This window comes from Cheilinus undulatus, linkage group 7, assembly GCF_018320785.1.
Source record: "Cheilinus undulatus linkage group 7, ASM1832078v1, whole genome shotgun sequence".
Classification (NCBI taxonomy): Eukaryota; Metazoa; Chordata; class Actinopteri; order Labriformes; family Labridae; genus Cheilinus; species Cheilinus undulatus.
This window is the reverse complement of record NC_054871.1, coordinates 13672394-13694184: the sequence shown is the minus strand read 5'-3', so window position 1 is coordinate 13694184 and position 21791 is coordinate 13672394. Positions and strand designations below refer to the sequence as shown.

The window sequence follows — 21791 nt, the reverse complement described above, 5'->3', positions numbered from 1 at the left end:
GTACTATGGAATTAATATGGGCGCATGGGATATATTGATACAATGTGTGAAAATGAGAATTTAGTGCGTTTGCCTTGCGTTACAAAACTTAACCACTTCATAAAATAACTCAAGTTTAAAAAGCAGAAAGTTAAACATGTGAAATATATACAAGAATGGAAAATATTGCAAAGCAAAGCGGCGTTGCCGTAATTTATATGGGAATAGACGCCGTGAAATGCTTTAGTTTGTGTTGTTCCTGCTGAAGGGTGTGTCCCAGTAATGTTTGTGTGCGCAGTTGAAGAGGAGGTCTTTTCAGGCAAACCGATTCTCCCCACCCTTCTGCAAAGCGCTGCCAACCTACCTCATCCGCAAACAGGCTTCTGTAAATCTACGTAATATCACTCAAACTGATTCTTTATCACCTTATGTGGACTTTTTTACGACTTCTTTCCAAAGATCCACTGCGGAAATCTCTTTGAAACGACGTGGAGCTTCTTCCTCTGCTGCTTCAAACCAGAAGTGCAAACCACAGGAATCGGTTTGCGTGTGTGTGAGTCTGTGTGTATTTTACACTGCAGCCTCATTGCACACTTTTGTGCTTGTCTGGAGCTTTACAGGCCTGGAGTTTTCTTTTTTAGTTTGAACCATGTATCCGGTCGTAAGGAAGCTGTTTTTCACGGACTGTCAGTGTGCTGATGATGCAGCCAAAGTGTACGAGGAGCTGTTCGACAGACTGGACACCAACAAGGATGGAAAAGTGGATGTGTCCGAGCTGAGGGCAGGCCTGGCTGCTATGGGCATCAAAGCTGGGAAAGGAGCAGCAGAGGTACAGCCATAGATCCAGTAAACACTCTTGCTTTAAGTAGAAAGTTGTCTAAACACTTTGTATGTGGTATTTGCACTAGTTAAAAAAGGCTAGAAAAGGTGCTACTGAGAGTTAACCTTAATAATGCTAACTCTATTGACGGGCCCTATGAGAAATAAAGTCTATAAATATCGATTAAATGGGATAAATGGGTAATATTGCTCCTGTTGTTTTCATTAAAGTGACTCTTTCTGACTATAAAATACCCTATCAGGGAAAAGTAAAAAAGAAAAGAAAAGAAAGAAAGAAATATGGCATCCTGTTTTGTTCAATAATCAGGCCTAAACAACGAGATAATGAGTTTAGATTGTAAATGACAAGCAGATGAAACAACAATAACACGGGCAATAATAATACAGCAATAACAAGAAACTTGAAATAAATCATTTGTGCTTTTAATATAGTTGTAGTAAATAAATCATTTGTGCTCTTTATATAATTTTAATAAATCATTTGTGCTTTTAATATAGTTTAGCTGTCAGATAAAGTACTGTGCAGAACTTTTAGGCATGTTATGGCCAGAAATTGAAGGCTGAAGTAAGGCACAGATGTTGCAAGTAAGTCAGCCTGAGGGCACCATCAAGCAGGAAGGGAGACTGACCCAATCCCGGTCGTGCTCTGGATGTCTGCATATGACCAAGGCCATGGGAAAATAATCTGTTTAAAAAATAACAAAGTGTACACCTTTAGGACTGAATATGTGGTGGATGTATGGAGTAAGTATGGCATATGATACCGTCTGGGTGGGTAGTAGGATTGCTACCGGCCTGTGGTAGTATTGTGGATGTCCCAAGGGCCCGGAAAGCACCACCAAGGCTGCAAAGACCCAGACAAAAGAAATGCAGTCGAGCTTGCCCTTGGCTGCAGAGTGGCAAACGTATTTTATCATGACTCAGCATGACTTTTTACTGGCCACAGAACAATTTGAAGCTTTTTGGAACTTTGTGGCTCCTTCCAATTGTCCAAATGGGAATTTATACAATGGCGTACCTGTGTGTCTCCACTACAGGCATAAAGAGTTGGTCCAGGCAGGCTATAAAGCCAAGCGCTATGATATAATTGAGATCAGTTGATCTCATGCAAGCTCTCATGCCCTAATCACGCTCATTGTGCCATATTTAAGCTGCTCTTAGCCTGGCTATGCTTTGCTGCTCCCTCTGTATGCCACTTTTTGCAACCCTCCTCCACCCCAGCTCCTCCTTTATTATGCATCTGACTTAATCAATGTCAGTCTGTTGTCACTGATGCCTGCACTGCTCTGTTTTTTTTTTTTTTTTTTTTTTTTTTAATGGCTTCTCTCCCTGCCTCAAGCTTTCTTAGTAGGCTGGTGGAAGAGCAGGGGGATTCCAGAACAGCCACAACACCAAATATTAAAAAAAAGCATTAATTTCAAAATGATCAACTGCTAATAAAGAAAATATTTATAACTTTAAATCCCGTACGTTTCTTGCTGAAGTGGTTGTGACTGAATCATTAAAATGTAAAAGGAAGAAATTGGCAAATATGCATAAAAATGACTAAAAAAGTTGCAAAAATCAAATCCATAAATGGTCTTGCCCCACTGCCTTGAATGCAAATTCAGAATCTAATGATGAAACCGTTAAGAAGTGTTTCAGAACTGAGCCAATCTTATTCATCAGGAGATTCTCACATGTAATCCCTTGCAGTAAAAAAACCACCCCGAGCAAATATTTAACAATCTGGCTTCTCTTAAAATCAGGTTTCTCTGCATAACAGCAGTCAGGAAAATAGAAGTCTGCCTAAAGAAAATGCACAACAGAAGAGCTGAAACTGTCTCAGAGTTCAAACATTAGAATTAGCAGGAGAGCCTTTATTGTGGGCTGTGACTCTGAGGGGTCGGTCCCACCTCTGCAGATCAAATAAATCTCACATTCCTCACTACCATCAGTGAGACTGATAACTTCAAAACTACAAGTGTGGAAAAGTTCATGAGAGGTTGCTGCTAATGTTGTGTGACAGTGTGTTGTAAAAAGGCTTTCCCTGCCCATTTTATTACATTATGATGACATGTTAAAGAGGCAGCAAGAGCCACACTGGAGAGTCATTAAGGTTCACATTCAGCCTTTAAACTAATTTCTTGAAATTTGACTTCTCTGTTAATCTGGGACTAATCTAATCCAAGACTAGTTTATGAAAGAGACATCCTATTTAAGTCTGATTTTAGGAAGTGATCATAAGTCAGCACTTTTTCATTTGCATTACAATGCACCTACAGCACAGCAAGATGACTGATAACTCTCTTAATCTAGGATGATCCCTAACCCAACAAACATAGTCTTTTAGTTCATAGCACTTTAAGATAAAGACAAATAGATGACATTCAGAAGTATGTTAAAAAAGCAGCTATTGAACCAAAAAGATAGCCAATGAAAGCAGAAAGAGCATTTTGATAACTTAACAGCGTAAACAGAGATGTAAAGGCATGTTTCTTGGTGTCACTGCCACCAGCTGGCAGCATCAAGAATCTGATCTGTGAGAGAACTCCTAGTGGGGACGTCTGATACTTGGTGCGTAAAAAAACAGGCACACAAGACTGATAATACTCTCTGTTTTTTTCTAGAAAATAGTTTCTTCTGGAGACCAAAACAAAGATGACCGGCTGGACTTCAACGAGTTCTCCAATTATCTAAAAGAACATGAGAAGAAGTTAAAGCTGACCTTCAAGAGCCTGGACAAAAACAACGATGGTAAGGTCATCTGGCTAAAGGATCAAAACAAAGATGTACCCCCCCCTCCGAATTTCTCTCTCACAACAAAGAAATTTGAAGATTATTCTGCTTTGTTTCTACAGGTAGAGTTGACCCCTTGGAGATCAAGCAGGCTCTCTCAGATCTTGGGCTGGACATCAGCAAAGAGGGGGCACAGAAGATCCTTCAGAGGTATTCCTCCTTAATTTGTACCCAATTCAGGAAGGTCTCTAAACTCACCTAGTGTACTCTTAAGAATTATCTCCTGGGATCTAGCCGTGAAACTTTCTGTTCCTCTTTTGTGGGAACCCCAGAAAAACCTTCGACTGGAAGTAGTAGAGATGCCAGAGGTGGGGACCAGTGTGTGTGGCTGATAAGCAGTATAGAGTGTTTTTGGCTGTAGAGTGGGCTGACAACTTGTGATAAAGAGGAGAGTTATCTCTTATGTTACATTAAAAATCGGCTGTTCTTTGAGGCTTCTTTGTGAATTTCACAGTCATGCAGTATCCAGAATGCTCTATTCTCATAGCCAATGCCTACATGTACAGATAGCTGACTGGTGGAAGTCTAAGGGTCACATGTTGTCTTACTGGTCATAAAGTGTTTAAATGTTCCCAGTGATTTTAAACAGGCTCCAGCCCATACACAAGTCCAAAAAACTCTTACAGTTGGTTAAGATGACTCTAACATTCCTAGCCCTCATTTTTGTACTTCAGACGCTATGGTTAATACAGAATTATATAATACATACAGGCTAAAAACTTCACATGCTCAGCTCAAGACAAGATGTCAGTTCTGACTCATAAAGACCTCTGTAGCTAAAATTAGAAGCACCCCCAATGTGCTATTAAATTTTATTGAAATAAACAAATGCACTTCAGCCCAAGGCTTTCATCAGCATTTCAAAGCTTTCTCTTAAGAATTGGAAACTCTCCAAGTTAGAGATCACAGTCAAATTTCATGCAAAATGTTCTTTTCTACTTGTGAATGTTTTTTAATTTACATACCTCCATGCCAGTGATAGCCATAGCCAGAGGCCACTCTTGTTAATGCGTCATCTCAAGAATGCTCCAGTGCAGGGGTGCCCAAACATTTTTCAGTGAGTGCTGTATTCAGACAAATATAAAGCTGATTGAGCCATTTCAACATATCCTACCTTTAGTGTGTGAAAATTAGTACAACAAATCTGATCTAGGTTAAGATGTGCTTAGTATCTGAGTATGCTTGGAGGAAAATCGCCACAGATGACAAGAGAAATGACTAACCATTGTCAAGGGTTTTTTGCCAGCAGATCTGATTTTTCAGGGGAGGGCACTGGTTGGCCCCGGGCACCACTGGATCTGCCCCTGGGCAAGATCACACGCCAAACAGCAGCGAATGGAGACGCTTAAAGCTAATCTCCACATACAGATTCCAAACAAAGGCAACTTTGCAATATTTTGCTTGTGAATATTTTTGCAATTTATGCTATCATCTCAGCTCAGTCATAAAAAAACTCTTTCATGTAATTCTTCTGGTCAAAATGTTTCTTTTTTTTGGGGGATGACCGCAGCACTATCTTATTTTGAAACAAAGAAAAGTAATACAGTCAAGCACAAGTTTTATGTCCTAAGGCAGGCCAAATTCACTGTATTTTTTTAAATTTGCCGTGGCCAAGAATAAATGAACTGCAAACTGCATTTGCTCCAAGGCAATAGTTTCCAACCTGGGGTCCAGGGGGCACTAGGGATTTCACTGGGGATGCTAGACTTTTTTTCTGTATTGAGGTTTTCAAAATTAAATTTTGCATAAAATGAATTCAGTACACTTACTAGATTGTTTATAAAGAAGCAGTTCTTGTAGGGACAAGTGTATGTTGGCCTGCTCTATTGGTATTTTATTAATGAAAACAGTTCAAGTTGACATTATTTTTTGACAGCAATGCATCTTTGTATGTATAAGTAATGGCTCACCATTTTTTTAAGATAGAGGGGGTCCAAGGAAAAAAGGTTGGGAGCCACTTCTCCAAGGGATTTTCTTCCCGGTCGTGCTCTAGATGTCTGCATATGACCAAGGCCATGGGAAAATAATCTGTTTAAAAAATAACAAAGTGTACACCTTTATGACTGAATATGTGGTGGATGTATGGAGTAAGTATGGCATATGATACCGTCTGGGTGGGTAGGATTGCTACCGGCCTGTGGTAGTATTGTGGATGTCCCAAGGGCCCGGAAAGCACCACCAAGTCTGCAAAGACCCAGACAAAAGAAATGCAGTCGAGCTTTGTATGTGTAAGTAATGGCTCACCATTTTTTTAAGATGGAGGGGGTCCAAGGAAAAAAGGTTGGGAGCCACTTCTCCAAGGATTTTTCTTCCCGGTCTTCAAACTTTGTACAAATAAGTACTCTGACTCAAGGCTACAAATATTCGCTATCTACTTTTATTCTCTTACGCTGATTTGACTCTCTGTTGGTATTAGATCATAATAAATTGCTGTCATTTAAGAAAAAACATTCTAACATTGCATTGCACTAGCATCATTGTCCAAAGAGGCAACATTATTTTCTGACATGGATGTATCAGTAATTATTTTTGCCACACTAACAGCTATCGTATAAATGCTTGTACAACTTTTAACCAAATACTATCAGACAGTCAGTCAGGACCAACCAATTAAAACAGCTAGAACAGGTTTATGCAGTGTGCTCTACAATGTGCCCTACATCTACATCAATCAAGAAAGAAGCTGCAGAAAGATACTCAGAGATGCTTGACAGCCATCTAAGAAAGAGAAGTAAAGCAGGATGTGCATGACTGTGAATCAGAGAGAAAGATTAGTTTGAAAACCACGGAGAGTGATCAGTGAATGAGTCAGAGAGATGAGGAAGGAAATGAATTAGAGACAAACATATGGGGGAAATGAGGACAGAGATTCATCATAGAAGAGACCAATGTAGAGGTTAGGAATACAAGATATATAGTATTAACTCTCCAATACATCCATTATGGTTTTATTTAAATTTATTCTGAGTTTGGACTTCATGTAAAACTTTTCCTGCTATTATAATTTTTGTTGCTTTGCATGACTATCAGCTTCAGGACTTGTCCCCAGTCTATATTGCATTCTCCCTCAGCACTATCTGTTGCTACCAGGCAAATCTCCCTCTCTCTCTGTCTCTCTTTGTCATTCAAGTAAGGACAGACATAATTGTTCTAAGAAGTGAATGGGATTTGAAATACAGTGTCAGCATTGTCGGTAATCCAATAGTCAGTTTTCTCATGGACACCTCAAGGGTGTGATGTGACCTTTAGTGGACAAACTAAGACCTTTATCTTGATAGATGGTAAATGAATGATGTAAGCTCTTTATATTTTTATTCTATCTATTTTTATACTTTTTATTCTGTTATAAAGACTTAGAGTAGGAGTTTGTCACTGTTTATACATCTTTAAGGGTTCAGATAATTGAACAAAATTGTAAATATCTGAATTTTCCCTACCTTAAAGCAGCTATATGTCATTGTTCTCTGAAAAATAATAGTAGTTTCAAGGTTGATGTGATGTACAATCGCTTTCAACACAGAATATGAAATCAATCCCATTTCCATAGAGCGCCCTGGTTGCCTGCTTTCAGCACTATGTAACTGTGGGGGCAGCCTGTAGTTCATTCACAGGGATATGTATAGCTTTATAGCAGTAGTTCACAATGGCAAAGAAAACCTCTCCTTTAACCGACAGGAGCCTCAAGCACAACCAGACTCATGTTGACAGCCATTTGCAAAAGCCTGAAGGGGCAGGCGGGGCTAAGGGGTGGAAAAGAAGCAGGAGGGAAGCAATGAGAAGGACAAGAGAAACAACAAAACAGCAAATGGAGGACAAATGTATGGCTGTCGTGGCCATAAACTTTTGGCCTTTTTGTAGGATAAGGCTTTAATGTCATTATTAACGGCGGTAGAAATACATGCGCACGGTCCCTAAAACAAAGATTTCCCAGAGGCACATGTAAAATTGAGTCATGTCTGGTCAGGTATAGGAGCATATGCCAGTTTGGCTCTTTGCCACCTCAACCTTGGCCCTGTACTGGCACTGGCTTTGTGAAGGCCATCATCCAGGCCTGTGCCAGGCACTTGCCCAATCTGTCAAGTATCCTCCTAGCTCACCCCTCCACGATGCACACAAGTTCCAACCAGAGACAGTGCCCCAGTTGTCTGGAGAAGTGTAGCTGCCACTCCCATATCCATCTAAACTGAGTGCTACATGAAATCTCCAAGAATGCCTGCAAAACATCAGCAAAATTACTGTTCAACTGTCAAAATAAGAGAATAGGTGTTTGTAGTTACTTTGTAAATAAGATTTAAAATGAAGACATATAGTAATACAGTTGCGTCTGTTAACTTAAATGCTGTTGATGATGAATGATGACAAATCAAGACCACCAAGGGTTCCTTGTTTTCCAGAGGGCACTGAAAAACAAGAGGAAGATGTTGAGTTAGAAATGTGACTCAGTCAAAAACTAAAGCTAAGAATGAAAGAGGATGATTATTGTAAAGAGAGGATGACTAAATGAGAAGCTGCACAAAAAGCAACAACCTGAACATTGTTTAATGATCAAGGTGTTAACAGTAGTGTGTTTACAGCAGAGCAGTCTCACTCAGACACCTTCAAAGGGAGCCAAAGTGCACCAAACCCAATTCCTACTTTTTATTGCTGTAAAAAGAGGTTGTATTGGTTACCTTGAAATCACCAAATCCTCGGTTTGAATGCAGCTTCATCTCTCTCTTTGAATCCATTATCTGTTTTTTCTCCTAGTCTCTGCCAGTTCTCTTCTTCATTCTATTTAAAACAAAACAAAACAAAACAAAACAAAACAAAAAAGTAAATTCCAGTTATTTGTTTTTTTTGCAGCCCTTGTTAGAGGTGTTCTGTCCACTCTAAATTACATCAAATTTGATTAATTGTCTTGTGTTTTCCTTTGCTTTGCAGTATCGATGTGGACGGCACCATGACTGTGGACTGGAATGAATGGAGGGAGCACTTTCTGTTTAACCCCGCCACCAACCTGCAGGAGATTATCCGCTACTGGAAACACTCCACGGTAAAGACAGCATGACTCAAATGCTGGACCGTCTGTGTCCTTATCTTTAAATGGACTGAGTGAAAGAAAGACTATTATAGCCCCATTCACGCTTGGATTAAACTCCGTTAAATTTCCTGGGTGAGCTGCATGTGTGAACGAAACGGAACAAAATTTTTTACGAAGACGTTACACTGAATTTTCCCTGCAAGGGGAAAATTCCCTCCCCCACCCCTCAATTGCCAGGCAGGCAAAACTTCCAGCTTTGAGGGACAAGTGTGAGCAAGCAAATCTGGAAATTTACTGGGGTAGGTTTCTTAGAAAATCGCTAGGATATACCAAGATTCCATGTGTGAAAAGGGCTGAGATTGGATTGGTTTTATGATAAGATGCTCTTGGCATTAGAGGAAAATTAAGATCATTTATGCACAAAAACTGAACACAAATATCAAGTTTTTTGTCTAACGTAATTGAAATTATTATAGGAACTAATTGGACAAATTTTAATTAATACTATAATAGAATAAAAGAAAATACCTTTATTGTCATTGCACATTGTACAGAGAAATTTGATGTGCTTCTGTAGAAACAAGGAAAGAAAAAATAGAAATAAAATACAGCACACTCAGCTACATGGTTATAGTATAAAGTTAAGACTTATATAAGTGGATTTAGATGTAAAAAGATTAAGAAAAGTCTAGCTCATTCAGTGCAACCCACAGTGTAACAGACATGAAAATTCAGTGATAAAATTTTACATATTTCTTGAGTCATATTGTACCATAATGTACCAGCAAAGCAAAGATCTGTAATTTTTGTGGCTCAAACCTGTACAAAAAGTTTAAAATGTGTAGCTAAATGTGTTTTTTTAATTGCTTGCTGAAGTTCCCATAAATAAGATAATAAGAAAACACTTTATTGATCCCAGAGGGAAAATCTGCCATTGCAGCAACACAACAAAGAAGAAAGGTGGTAAAAATACAACAGAATTGAACAACATAAATGAACAAAAGCAAAATGGGGAATTAAAATATAAGGAACAAAAACAATTAAAAAGATAAAAGAGGTTGGAGCTGCTGTAATAGGCTGCTGACTCTCTCAACGCCCAGGAGGAAAATGGATGGACCTGTAGTTCCACAGAATTTTCAGTGAAGCCAAATCTCCTCAATAACCAGAGGCATAATTTAATGCATAAATCAAAGTTGATCTAAGAAAAAGCATTTCACAATCTTTTTTTCTATTTCGGTGCCAAGACCAGTTTCAGCATGTTGTGGTCGCAAAAATCACTACTCAGAAGCTGTCTTTTAATTTGAATAGATAATTGTCAGCCCTCAGTGCCCTTTATCTGTCCCAGCCTTCGCTGTAAGAACACACTGAGCCAAAAGGGAAAGTTGTGAAAGAGCAATGTGAGGTCCAACTGGATTTGGACGAGGGTTTTGGCAGCAGGTCGGCATCTCTGCGTCAACAGATTAGACTCATTCATTCATTTCAAGAGAAGAGGTAAGAAAATAGTCAGGTGTAGGGAGGAGACACTGGCAAGTTTGGAGCTACTAAATGTGACCAAGTCTGGAGGAAAAAGTAGTTGGATCAAAAAAAGAAAAGAAAGAGGTTCTGCCTGGAATCAAGATGCCCAGCAAAGTTTAGAAGTTATTTTAGGCTGTGCAGTGACTGTTCAAAAACAGATTGCCTTATTCACTTTATTTGATAAACCTATTGCTGAAAAAAGAGACTATATTTTTTTTTATTCTGAAAAAAGGTAAATTAGAAGTTGCAAAAGTCAGTATATGACATGGAGGTTCATTTATAACCAACGTTTAAATCCTTATGGTCTGATTCTTAAAGATCCTACGATTCAAAATCCTAAGGTCCATATGTCTGTGTTCCAGTGTGCTGTGACTTGTGCTATGATTGCATGTTGGAGACACAGCCAGTTCCAGTCAATGGCTAATCTCTGACGTTTGCTGCCTTTGTTCACTGGCACAACCACAAATAAACCTGTGGCTGCTAATCTGAGGCTGAGATAAGCTAATTTCAGTCTGACCTGACGGAGGATTAGCTCGTCAGTGGGATTGGGACAGTTCACTCCAGAGAGGAAGTGAATCCAGATCAGAACGGGGCAGGACAGGAGAGGAAGAGGAGACCAGGTGTAACATCTATGGCAGTGAGAATTTCCCTCCAGTTTTCTCACCAATGGTTGCTGGCTATTTGGGATTCAGCATTTCTTCAATCAGGCCCTCGCCATCTCACCGGGCTCTTCATTAGGATCGTTTAAAGTATTGATCAGTCTGAGAATTTAACTTGGGGACAGCTTGTTGGACAGTATAGTTCCTGCTGCAACGGCGTCTAAAAGGCTTGAGCCAGCCATGGCTTTGCTGCAGCTCCAGCAGCAGCCGCAGCAGAAACGGTGGTTTTTCATCGATTTTGAGGACGATGGGGCGATCTATGAGGTGGAGGTGGACATGGTAGGCTTGTATATTCAGCTCCCTAGGTCAGCATGATAACTGATAATGAATGAGAGATTTGTTTTAATAGTATTGCTTCATCAATTTAAGAGTATGGCCTATATTTCTGTCAGTGTCAGCCTACTACAGATACTTAATTTTGATATCAGCCTATACAGTCTATTCGCCAGTGAATAACAGTGGTAACACAGTAGAACTGCAGAGGAAACAGAACTGTAATACTGGTGTTAACTGGGTAATTGTTGTCATTATGTGCATTTTCATTTTATTTTAGTCAATTGTGAGTAACCAGCTCAGTAAATATTTTAGCCTTTTTCTCTATTAACCCAATTGTAACCTTCTGAAATAAGATATACTGACAATAACTGCTGTTTTTAAAATGTCTACTAACTGTAGTGTTTTTATTGAAAGAATGGCTCTTCTTTTCTTAAATGTTTGTAAAAGTTCAGGTCTCTCCATCCATCTGAGTACAGATTTGTTTCAGTATTAAGTGTCTGCTCCTTTTTCTCCAGAATATTGCTGCTTTTTTTTCCACTTGTATTGTGGAGGGAAAGCTTCAAAAACAGCAATCTGAACTTATCAGTGCTTTTGACAGTATGTTACTTTATATCTCATTCACTGCTGTCGCAGAGTGCCACTAATATGCTGCTACTAGAGCAGCAGGATTTATAAATTGCCCTGTAATGACGAGGTTGATCTCCCAGCATGGAGCTGCGGTTATGTAAGGTTTTGAATGAGGACGTGACGTTGGTCCTGTCCCAAGAGTCATTAAGTTCAAGGTGAAACTGTGATTTGTCAGTGGTTTTCATGCATGGTGTATGATCCCTGAATAGGCTGCAGTTGGTTTTCAAATTACATTTGGAATTTGATTAATTACTCCTATTAAAAAATGTGATCAACCATTCAGCTTTCTCTTAGCTCTATTAAAAAAATCTCTTTGGCTTTATTGAACGAGGCTGTGTTGTGTTTAGGTGCTGGACATTGGTGACAGCCTCGCCATCCCAGATGAATTCACAGAAGAGGAGAAGACGACTGGGTTGTGGTGGAAGCAGCTCTCAGCGGGGGCCATGGCAGGCGCCGTGTCCCGTACAGGAACCGCTCCGCTGGACAGAATGAAGGTGTTCATGCAGGTGAGACCAAATAAACTTCATGTTATTTATTTATTCTGTCTGATGCGCTTCATAGTAACAATGGTGCCAAACCAAACAAAGATAGACATTGTGGCATATTTTATATTCTCCTTTGCACACAGAAACAAAATTATCTCACAAAAACTACCAATGTCTAAATTATAAGCCCCCCTGATGCTAATAGTCAATAGTGCCTTCTTTTTGCTGGATAATAGGCTGAAGTCGTTTGCTGTACTTTTAAACAAGTCTCTGACAAGTCTCCTGAGGAATCCCAGCTCATTCTTTTTAGGCCAATCTCTCAAGCTCCTCCAGATTTGATGATCTTCTGGTGTGGAACTCATAGATTTTCAGTGGGGTTTAAGTCAGGGCTTTGTGGAGGCCACTCAATAACGCTCACTTTGGTCTTCTGGAGGTAGTTCTTCACCAGGAGCCACGTATGTTTTTGGTCGTTGACGTGTTGAAAGACAATGTGACGACCCAGACCCAGGTTTGCTGTTGACTGCTTCAGCCTTTTCTTTTTAGCTCTTCAAATATCCTTCTCTCTCTCTCCTCATGATTCATTCCACCTTTTTGAGATTCCCAGTTCCAGACGTACTGAAGCATCCCTGCAGCATAATATTCCCACTGCCATGTTTCACTGTGGGGACGGTGTTCTTTGGGTGACACCCATCTCCCTTCTTTCGCCAAACATAAGCAACATATGGCCAAAGAGCACTAGTTTGGTCTCATTGGACCAAAGGACACACTTCCAGTAGGCATAATCTTTCTCCATGTAGTCTTTAGCTTACTTCAGTCTAGCTTGAAGATGTCTCTTCTGCAGAAGTGGATTTTTTCTTCGTCCATTCCTGTGCAGGACTCTAGTGATTGTCTTCTTCGAGACTACTATTCCTGACTTGTTTAAGTCCTTCACTAGTATCTTGGCAGTTGTTCTGGGGTCTTTAGACACATCTCTCACTAGTTTTCTTTCATGAGTCTTTGAAATCTTTCTCTTCCTACCTCTACCAGGCCTGTTCTGTTCTGTGTGGCTCTCTTTAAATTTCTTGATTATACTTCTCACTCCAGTTCTTGACATGTGGAAACGCTGTGATAACTTTGTTGATCCTTCTCCTGCTTTGTGAGCATCTGCAATTATTTATCCCAAGTCTAAACTGATGTTTTTTTCTAGCTCAAACCCTTCCTGAGGTTTTTATTCTGTGTGTAAATTGATGTTTGGAAAAGCTGGCAGGTTTTCCTGTTTCCACATAAGCTAATAATTTTCATGTTAACAATGTCACCATGTTAATTATATTGTTTTGGGTTGGAGAGGTTGATGGAGAGCTCCACAGCAGCTATCTTTCCCCCAAAGTCTGCTAGTATCAGTTCTGATTTAAGTTGGGCTTGTAAAAATTTAGATAAAGTTTGAAATAGCTCGGTTCCGGGATAAAATTGTCATGCACAGTTGTATAACTCCACATGCTGAATGAGCTTTCCTCTGTTGTTAGCTTAAACATCCCAGCAGTACACTATGGATTTGGGAGAATATTGGGCCAAAAAAGTTATAATAAATCTCTTCCTGTATTTTCCAGGTGCACGCCTCTAAAAGCAACAAGATCAGCCTTGTCGGCGGTTTTAAGCAAATGTTAAAGGAAGGAGGCCTGACGTCTCTGTGGAGAGGAAACGGCATCAATGTGTTGAAAATCGCACCCGAGACCGCCATTAAGTTTATGGCCTATGAGCAGGTAAATCCATTGATTAATTGATTGATTATGTCTTTATTTTGAACATGTGAAAAAAACAAAACAATAATAATGACAAAAAAAGACAATAGCTTCCATCAGGAAACACTCAGTTTACATTAGCAAAAAGTACCCCTACATGTGTATCCCAACCCTTTTTACCATTGCTATCAGTCAGCAGCCTGTGATTGATGAATTTTTAACATAATTTCAAATAATTTTGGGGTACTGAAATCACTTTTTCTTCTCTTATGTTATAGTTTCTTTATTCTTTCATCTTTTAGTTATTTTTTTATTGGATTTTTTAGTCTGAATTGAATAAAACATGCAGACATACTGCAATAACAACACCCCAAGATTCACAGTTTAAAGAGAATGCATGCCAATATATATGCCTTTAAAACACAAGGTAACATTTCAAGCAGGTGGCACCTTTGAAAACAGTGGTAAATGGACTAGAGCTTGTATAGCGCTTTTATAGTTTTCAGACTACTCAAAAAACTTTTTAACACCTACCCATTCAAGCACTGACAGTGGAGGTTGCTATAAAGAGTGACCTTCTGTGTTAACTAATCCCATTTATTCAAATTCACATGTCGCTGACGCAGCAGTGGGAGTAATTTGGGGTTAAGTGTCTTGCCACATGGACATAATGAAAACAGACACAGGAGAGCTAAATTAAAAGCTATTTGAAGGTGATTTATGCAGACTTAAATGGTCGTTCACTTTTCCTGCCATGCCCACTTATTTCTGTGCTTCTTCAGTATAAAAAGCTTCTGTCCAGTGAGCCTGGGAAGGTGAAAACCCACGAGAGGTTCATGGCTGGATCACTGGCTGGAGCCACGGCACAAACGGCCATCTACCCCATGGAGGTAAACACAGATGGAGGGATTTATTCATATTTCTGTTTTATTGTTTGTTAATGTGAAAAGGTGGCATTTTCCCCATCATTTTTCTGTCTTTTTGTCTTTTTTAAAAGTCCTTGCAATGTAGTCTTTGGACTAAATTTGTGTAGTATGAACATGACATGTAAGAGAATGAAAATGTCTGTCCTTTAATAACGTATTTAAACTTTGATGTTTATCCAGTTTTCTATATATGGAAAAGCATCAGGGAAAGAAACTAGGAGGTGATAGAAGTGTAAAGGACCTTTAGAGCTTCAGAATAGCACCAAGCCTGCCAACATGTAGGTGTTAAACTTCATGCAAAATCTGTGTTTTTGGGGTTTATACACTTTCAACCACAAAGGCTTGATAACCAGGCATATAAAGCACGGCATTTGCATCCTCTGTTGACCGTGAATGACCAGTTAGTTTGACTTAAATGTGCTTAAAACATATCAGAGTATTGAGGATTTTTTCCAAGCTAAAAAAGGTATTAATAATTCCACATTGATTAGCTCATTTAACCATGACTAAAGCCTAACCAACATCAGTATGCCCAGTATATATAGCCTGTATGGGAAGAGGATTATCTACAGAGTGGTTTTTATCATTTTTTTCATGACTGATAACCTTTACACATTTCATATTTTGTGCTGATCCTGCAGCACACATCTTTGCTGCATGAAAAACTACAAATTTGTATCCATTGGTCTATATTCAACATTTGGAATCAATAAAGAGAGATGCAAACATGCTCAGCTTTAATCAGACAGTAGGCTGTGTACTGAGCTGCTGGAAACCCAAGTGTCAGCTGAAGTGTCTCCTGCTCTTAAATGACTTCACTGATCCTGTTTCAGGTGATGAAAACCCGCCTGACCCTGAGGAAGACCGGACAATACTCAGGAATGTTTGACTGTGCCAAGAAAATCCTGCAGAAGGAGGGAGTGAAGGCATTTTACAAGGGCTACGTTCCCAATATTCTGGGTATCATCCCCTACGCTGGCATAGATCTGGCAGTTTATGAGGTTTGTAAATGCATGATTTTTCCATTTAGTAGATACAGGTATAAAGATCCACCTACTTATAGAACAATATCTAACTTAAAACAGTGAGGTTTTCCTCTTTGTAAGCTTTCTATAGTTTACATGATTGATTTTCTGAAATATTTTGCAGCTAATTCTTTCTCCCAAACTCAAAACCTGCTCCCTTTCCCATCTCAGAGCTTAAAAAACCTCTGGTTGTCTCACTACGCCAAAGACACGGCTAATCCCGGCGTTCTGGTCCTGCTTGGCTGTGGAACCATATCCAGCACGTGTGGACAGCTGGCCAGCTACCCTCTGGCTCTGATCAGAACCAGGATGCAGGCACAAGGTACAGAGAGCCAACCCTTACTCCAGATTTTGTAAACTTTTAATACAGCACTGTATGTATTTAGACAGGATATTGTCTTAACGGAGTGTGGTAAATATTGTATGAAACTGTCATAGTTAGTAAAAAATCACTTTCAATTTTAAAAAAGAAGATCAGGTGAAATGTAAATATTCTGTGATTGATTGATAAATAACTTAATTTGCTTTTCCTGCTTCTTGAATTCTACATAAAAATTGGCTATTAAAAGCTAGATAATATATTTTATACCGTACCTTTTTTTTTTTTTTTTTTTTGAGTACTCATGAGGGGCCATGTGGTAGGGTAGGTAGCATCAGTCCTGTCACTACATGGAGCTAGCATGTACAGATGCTGGGTATAAAAGTCGTGATGATATGGCTGCTAAAGGTCATGTGGCTGGATATGTTACTTGTTAGTGCAACATAGGAACAATATTGAGATTAGGCTCTCCTTTACTGAGTGCGTATCCTCTTATTATGGCACACGTAGTGTTTAGTGCCTTCTTTTGTTTAGTTAAAATAATCTTAAGTAATGTGATTTTCACAAATATGACTAGTTTTACTTTGAAACGTTTAGCACTGGATGCTACTCCTGTACTTTTACTGAATGTAAGGCTTTGAGTGCTTCCCCAGTCACTGGTGCCTCTGAATTAAACAAGAAGAGTCAAGCACTAACCAGCTTGCCATATTTGCTTCATTGACATCATTGTTAATCAGTTGGATGTTTAAATATCTTTTCTTTTGCTACCAGTTATTTCTAGAATAACTGAATGGCTCGTAAATGCGTTACTGAAATTATATCGACAACAACTTTAGACTTTGTAAAGTTCAAATGTTTTTTTCTGTGGTTAAGTCCATGTAAAAACAGGTCTGTCTGCAAGTAGTAAGTCAACTTAGTTTAGATGGTACAAAAACCCAAAGTGGAAAAAAATGTTCTCTCTGCCAAGTAAATATCAACAAAAAAGGAGAGAAATTTTGCTTAACCCTCGAAATTCTGAGATTGATCCCAGTTAAAAATGTTAATCGAATGACAGCCCTGTTTTTATTATAACCCATCTGGTACTTTCTGTTTTGTTTGGTCTCATTATGGAGAAAGTTTTTGTAGTTTGCACAGCAGGGCAGGGCTGAGTTAAGCAGTTAGTAGTTACATCACTTCCTGTTGAGTCAGGCACGCTGATTTGATTTAATTAGGAGGTCGAAGCTTTGTTGTGTTGGCCTTTGTCAAATCACATCCTCCTCAGTCACACTCCAGCACAGATAAACTCCGTCTGACGTCATGGCTGAAGCTCCCTTCGTTAAGGTGACAGGTTATAATAAAGCAGCAGGCTGTGGGATGAACTCCCCTCACTCACATGGAAACAGGAACATCATATGACCACGATTTTAGGTCACACAGTAACTTCAGAAAAATAAAACCATTACACACGATTCTTAAACAGATTTGGTGACATTTTTGAACTTATTCCTATTTCATCTGATGTAATCAACTCCCTAATTTTTTCAAATTTTTGCAATCATATAAGACTTCACCATAAATAAAACACATTTTCCATTCAAAGTCTTAAAATTAGATGCTGATCAGCATCTAATTTTAATGCTAATTTGCTAATTTAATGCTAATCAATTTTTTTTTCAGTTTTTTCATGTTGCTGCCTGATGCTAAAATTGTTTAAAGTCATCTTTTTTCCTTTTAATCTACACTCACTATCCAATAATGACAAAGTGAAAACAGAGTTTTGACATTTTTGCAAATGTATTCAAAAAACAAAATATCATATTGACAAAAGTATTCACAGCCTTTACTTAGTACCTGGTTGAAGCACTCTGGCTGCAATTACAGGCTTTCTGAATCAACACAAGCTTTGCACACCCTTATTCTGGGATTTTCTGCCATTCTTCTTTACAGATCCTCTAAAGCTCATTCAGGTTGGATAGGGACCATCGTGCATGGCCATTTTAGGTCTCTCCAGAGATGTTGGATAGGGTTCAGTCAGGGCTCTGGCTGGGCCTCTCTAAGACATTCAGAGTTGTCCCTAAGCCACTTTTGTGTTGTCTTGGCTGTGTGCTCAGGGTCACTGTCTTGTTAGAAGGGGGACTTTCTGCTCAGTCTGAGGTCCTGAGTGCTGAAGAACAGGATATCTCTGTACCTCACTCCACTCAGTTTTCTCTCAACCCTGACCAGTCTCCCAATCCCTGCTACTGCCCCACCACCACACACACACACCCCCACACACACACACACACACACACACACACACACACACCCCACCCCCAAGCATGATGCTGCCACCACCATGCTTCACTGTTAGGATGGTACTGGGCAGGTGATCAGTAGTGCTTGGTTTCCTCCTGACATAATGTTTGGAATAGAGGCCAAACAGTTTAATCTTGGTTTCATCAGACTAGAGAATCTTATGTCTTGCACTTTGAAGAGTCCTTCAGGTGCCTTTTTACAAACTCCAAGCAGGATTTCATGTGTTTGGCACTGAGGAGAGGCTTTTGTCTAGCCACTCTATCATAAAGCCCAGATGGGTGGAGGGCTGCAATGATGTTTGTCCTTCTGGAACTTTGTCACATCTCCACACAGGATCTCTGGAGCTCAGTCAGAGTGACCTTCAGGTTCTTGGTTGCCTCTCTTACTGAAAGGCTCTTCTCCCCCAGTTGTGTGGTTTAGCCAGGCTGTTGGAAGAGTCCTTTTTGTGCCAAACTTCTTCCATTTGAGAATTCTGGAGGCCACTGTGCTCTTGGGGACCTTCAGTGCAGCAGCAGTCTTTTTTGTAGCCTTCCCCAGATCTGTGCCTTGCAACAATCCTGTCTCTGAGCTCTGCAGGCAGCTCCTTTGACCTCATGGCTTGGTTTCGCTCTGATATGCATTGACAGTTGTGAGACCTTCTATGGAGCGGTGTGTGCCTTTTCATATCATGTCCAGTCAATTTAATTTACCACAGGTGGACTCCATTCAAGGTGTAGAAACATCTCAGCAGAGAAATGGTAGGAACCTGAGCTAAATTTTAAGTGTTTTTTTTTTTTGTAAAGGGTCTGAATACTAATACCAATGTGATATTCCAGTTTATACAGGAAAGCCTTTGTGATTTTCGGAACCCTAAAGCAATGGCATCAGTTATTGTACTGAACAGGTATCTCTTTGGCAAGAATCCACCCGTATCAACATTTCATGCTGTTTTTTTCTACCTTTTCTTGTGTTTTCAGCTTCTTTGGAGGGCTCGGAGCAGCTGCCCATGAACCTGATGGTGAAGAAGATTGTAGAAAAGGAAGGCTTCTTTGGACTTTACCGTGGCATCTTACCCAATTTCATGAAGGTCATACCGGCCGTCAGCATCAGCTACGTGGTGTATGAGTACATGCGGTCTGGCCTGGGGATTCAAAAGTAGATGCCCAGTAGGTTTCTGTGAGCATTTAAGAGGACATGCAGCATTTTTATTATTTCAATTTAAACAGTCATGGCAGAATTTGTTACCTAAAAATCACCAAGACTCAAACTGCTGCAGACGGATGCATTGCAGAAGTTTTTAGAGTGTATGCTGGGCTTTGGCTAAACTGTTGAGCCATTCTAGAAAGATACTGTTTACAAATTCCTGCAGCACTCACACAGAGCTTATAATGATAAATAAGACTTCTACAATGTATCTGACTGTGTACATTAACAAATACAGCCACAGGTTTAAGGCAACTGTCAGTCTAAGGGCAAAGTTTGGTCAATTTACTCACTTTCTGCAACCAAAGAGGTGGATGGCAACAAACTGATGACCAAAAGCAACTGGTATAGGTTAATTTTAAAATCAAGGCATGCTGGTTTTCTTTTGTATAATTGTTAAATTGGTAGAAATGTCATGTTTTTATATCAGCAATGTTAAGAGTTGATCGTTTTATGTCAGTGCACCAGAATTATGTCACACTTTATTTTAATATTAGACCAAAAAGCACCTTATTGTACCCATTCAAAAGAGGAACACTTACTGAAGAGGGATTTTTTCAAGTGAGAACAAAAGTTATACATGTCTTTCAAACATAGATCTCAAAATATAAGCAAGATGTCACTGGTGGGTGAAGATTTTCACCTACAGATCTGATGCAAAATTTGAAGTGCAATACTGTGTTTACTCTTCACTGATTTACACTCTTATCTGTGCTTCAGGCTAATGGATTTCACTCCAGTGTTTTTGGTACCACAAAGGTCTCTTTTGTATGTTAGCCATCATTGGAGCACTTTTAAGGAGCTTGGTGAACAGAAGAGTAAAGTGCCTTATATGTTTTTTCACCCCCCCTTCATTTTTTCTTGCCTTTTTCCCAATATTTGATTAATTAGATGCTGGTGTTTCCGTTAATAAAAACATTTGAATACAGCGAAGCATGGTCAGTGCATTTATTTTCAACTAAGCATGGTTTGATGTTTGTCCTGTGTGAACTTTAGAAAGTACTGGACAAAGCCTGAGCAACATCAGGCACCCTGTTACTTTGGAGTTCAATCTGCAGTTGCTGCTTTGTTTGCACTTCCTGCTGTTCTTTATATTTGGTGGTGTGTCTGTTCTGGGATCCTGCTGCCCTTCCACCAGCCTATGTGGAAAGCATCAAGCAGGAACATGTGCTGTTCCTGCCTTTCCCGTGCCTACAAGGAAAGTCTGAGGCAGGGAGGGAAGCAGCAAAAAACCCAGAGCATAGCAGGCATCAATGACATTGATTAGGTCAGAAGCAATAATAAAGGAGGAGCTGGGGTGGAGTAGGGTTGCAAAAAGCAGCTTGCAGAAGGAGCAGCAGAGTGTAGCCAGGCTAGAGGGGTTTAAACATGGCAGCATCAGTGCAGTTAGACAGTAGTGTGCTTAGAGTCAATCAGGTGGCAGTCAGCTGATGAGGGCTTGCATGAGATCAGCTGATCTCAATTATAAGGCAGCATTTGACTCTGGCCTGCCTGGACTTAGACTATACACTTGATATAAATATGCAGCGGTGGAAGATAACTACTTACACTAACATGTTATTATAATAGAGTGTCTTTTTTGAGTGTTTTTTACTGTTTTGAGCAGTTTTTAAAATCATCAATTCTATTATTACTTTACACTTTTATGGAAGTATTGTACTTCACTTCTGTTTAAACAGCATCAGCTATACAGCAAAAAGTTTTAAACTAAATTACAAAAAAAGGAAGTCTATGGTTTCCACCAGCTTCATGAAACCGGCCAGCTGTTTGTTTTACAGGTTTTGCATGCCGTTCAGAAACACACAGAGAGAAAAGCTCAATATCTGACTTCAACCCTCAGCCCTATCTCTACATTTTGCATGTCCGTGTCCCAATTCTTGCTGGAATAGAGTAGGGTATGTGCCAGGGACACGTCAAATGGAGGTACACGCATAACCAAGAGTTAGGGAATATTTGGTCAAAAAACGAAACAGTGTTTGCTAATTATGCATGAATTTCTTTTAAAACAGCTGCCATTGGTGGTTAGCCGCTACAGTTTGCCACTGGGAGAATTGGGATTAGAAACTGAGCTGGGTTTTTTTCTATTTCCTGTAGTACCTTAAGTTCCACCCATAATAACTACAGTAGAGCACCTGGAAAAAGGTGGATGGTTGGAAATTCGTATTCTC

The 21791-nt window shown here is 39.6% G+C and overlaps 1 protein-coding gene across 1 annotated transcript; it reads left to right on the top strand.

Annotated features, from left to right (window-relative positions):
* The first annotated feature begins 278 nt into the window (after positions 1-278).
* Positions 279-20551, top strand: slc25a24 (solute carrier family 25 member 24). Its single transcript, XM_041791542.1, has 10 exons — positions 279-808; positions 3429-3555; positions 3660-3747; positions 8518-8629; positions 12042-12200; positions 13766-13918; positions 14680-14787; positions 15657-15824; positions 16020-16170; positions 19398-20551. The coding sequence occupies exons 1-10, from the start codon at positions 629-631 to the stop codon at positions 19577-19579; spliced, it is 1428 nt and encodes a 475-aa protein (XP_041647476.1). The 5' UTR covers positions 279-628; the 3' UTR covers positions 19580-20551.
* Positions 20552-21791: the final 1240 nt, after the last annotated feature.

What these genes read in the sequence shown, in the direction of transcription:
- slc25a24 (XM_041791542.1), top strand. Translation starts at nt 629, where the DNA reads ATGTATCCGGTCGTAAGGAAGCTGTTTTTCACGGACTGTCAGTGTGCT. An exon ending in GAATGAAGGTGTTCATGCAG is followed by an intron (nt 12,201 to 13,765) that starts GTGAGACCAAAT and finishes TGTATTTTCCAG; the next exon opens with GTGCACGCCTCTAAAAGCAA. An exon ending in AGTTTATGGCCTATGAGCAG is followed by an intron (nt 13,919 to 14,679) that starts GTAAATCCATTG and finishes GTGCTTCTTCAG; the next exon opens with TATAAAAAGCTTCTGTCCAG.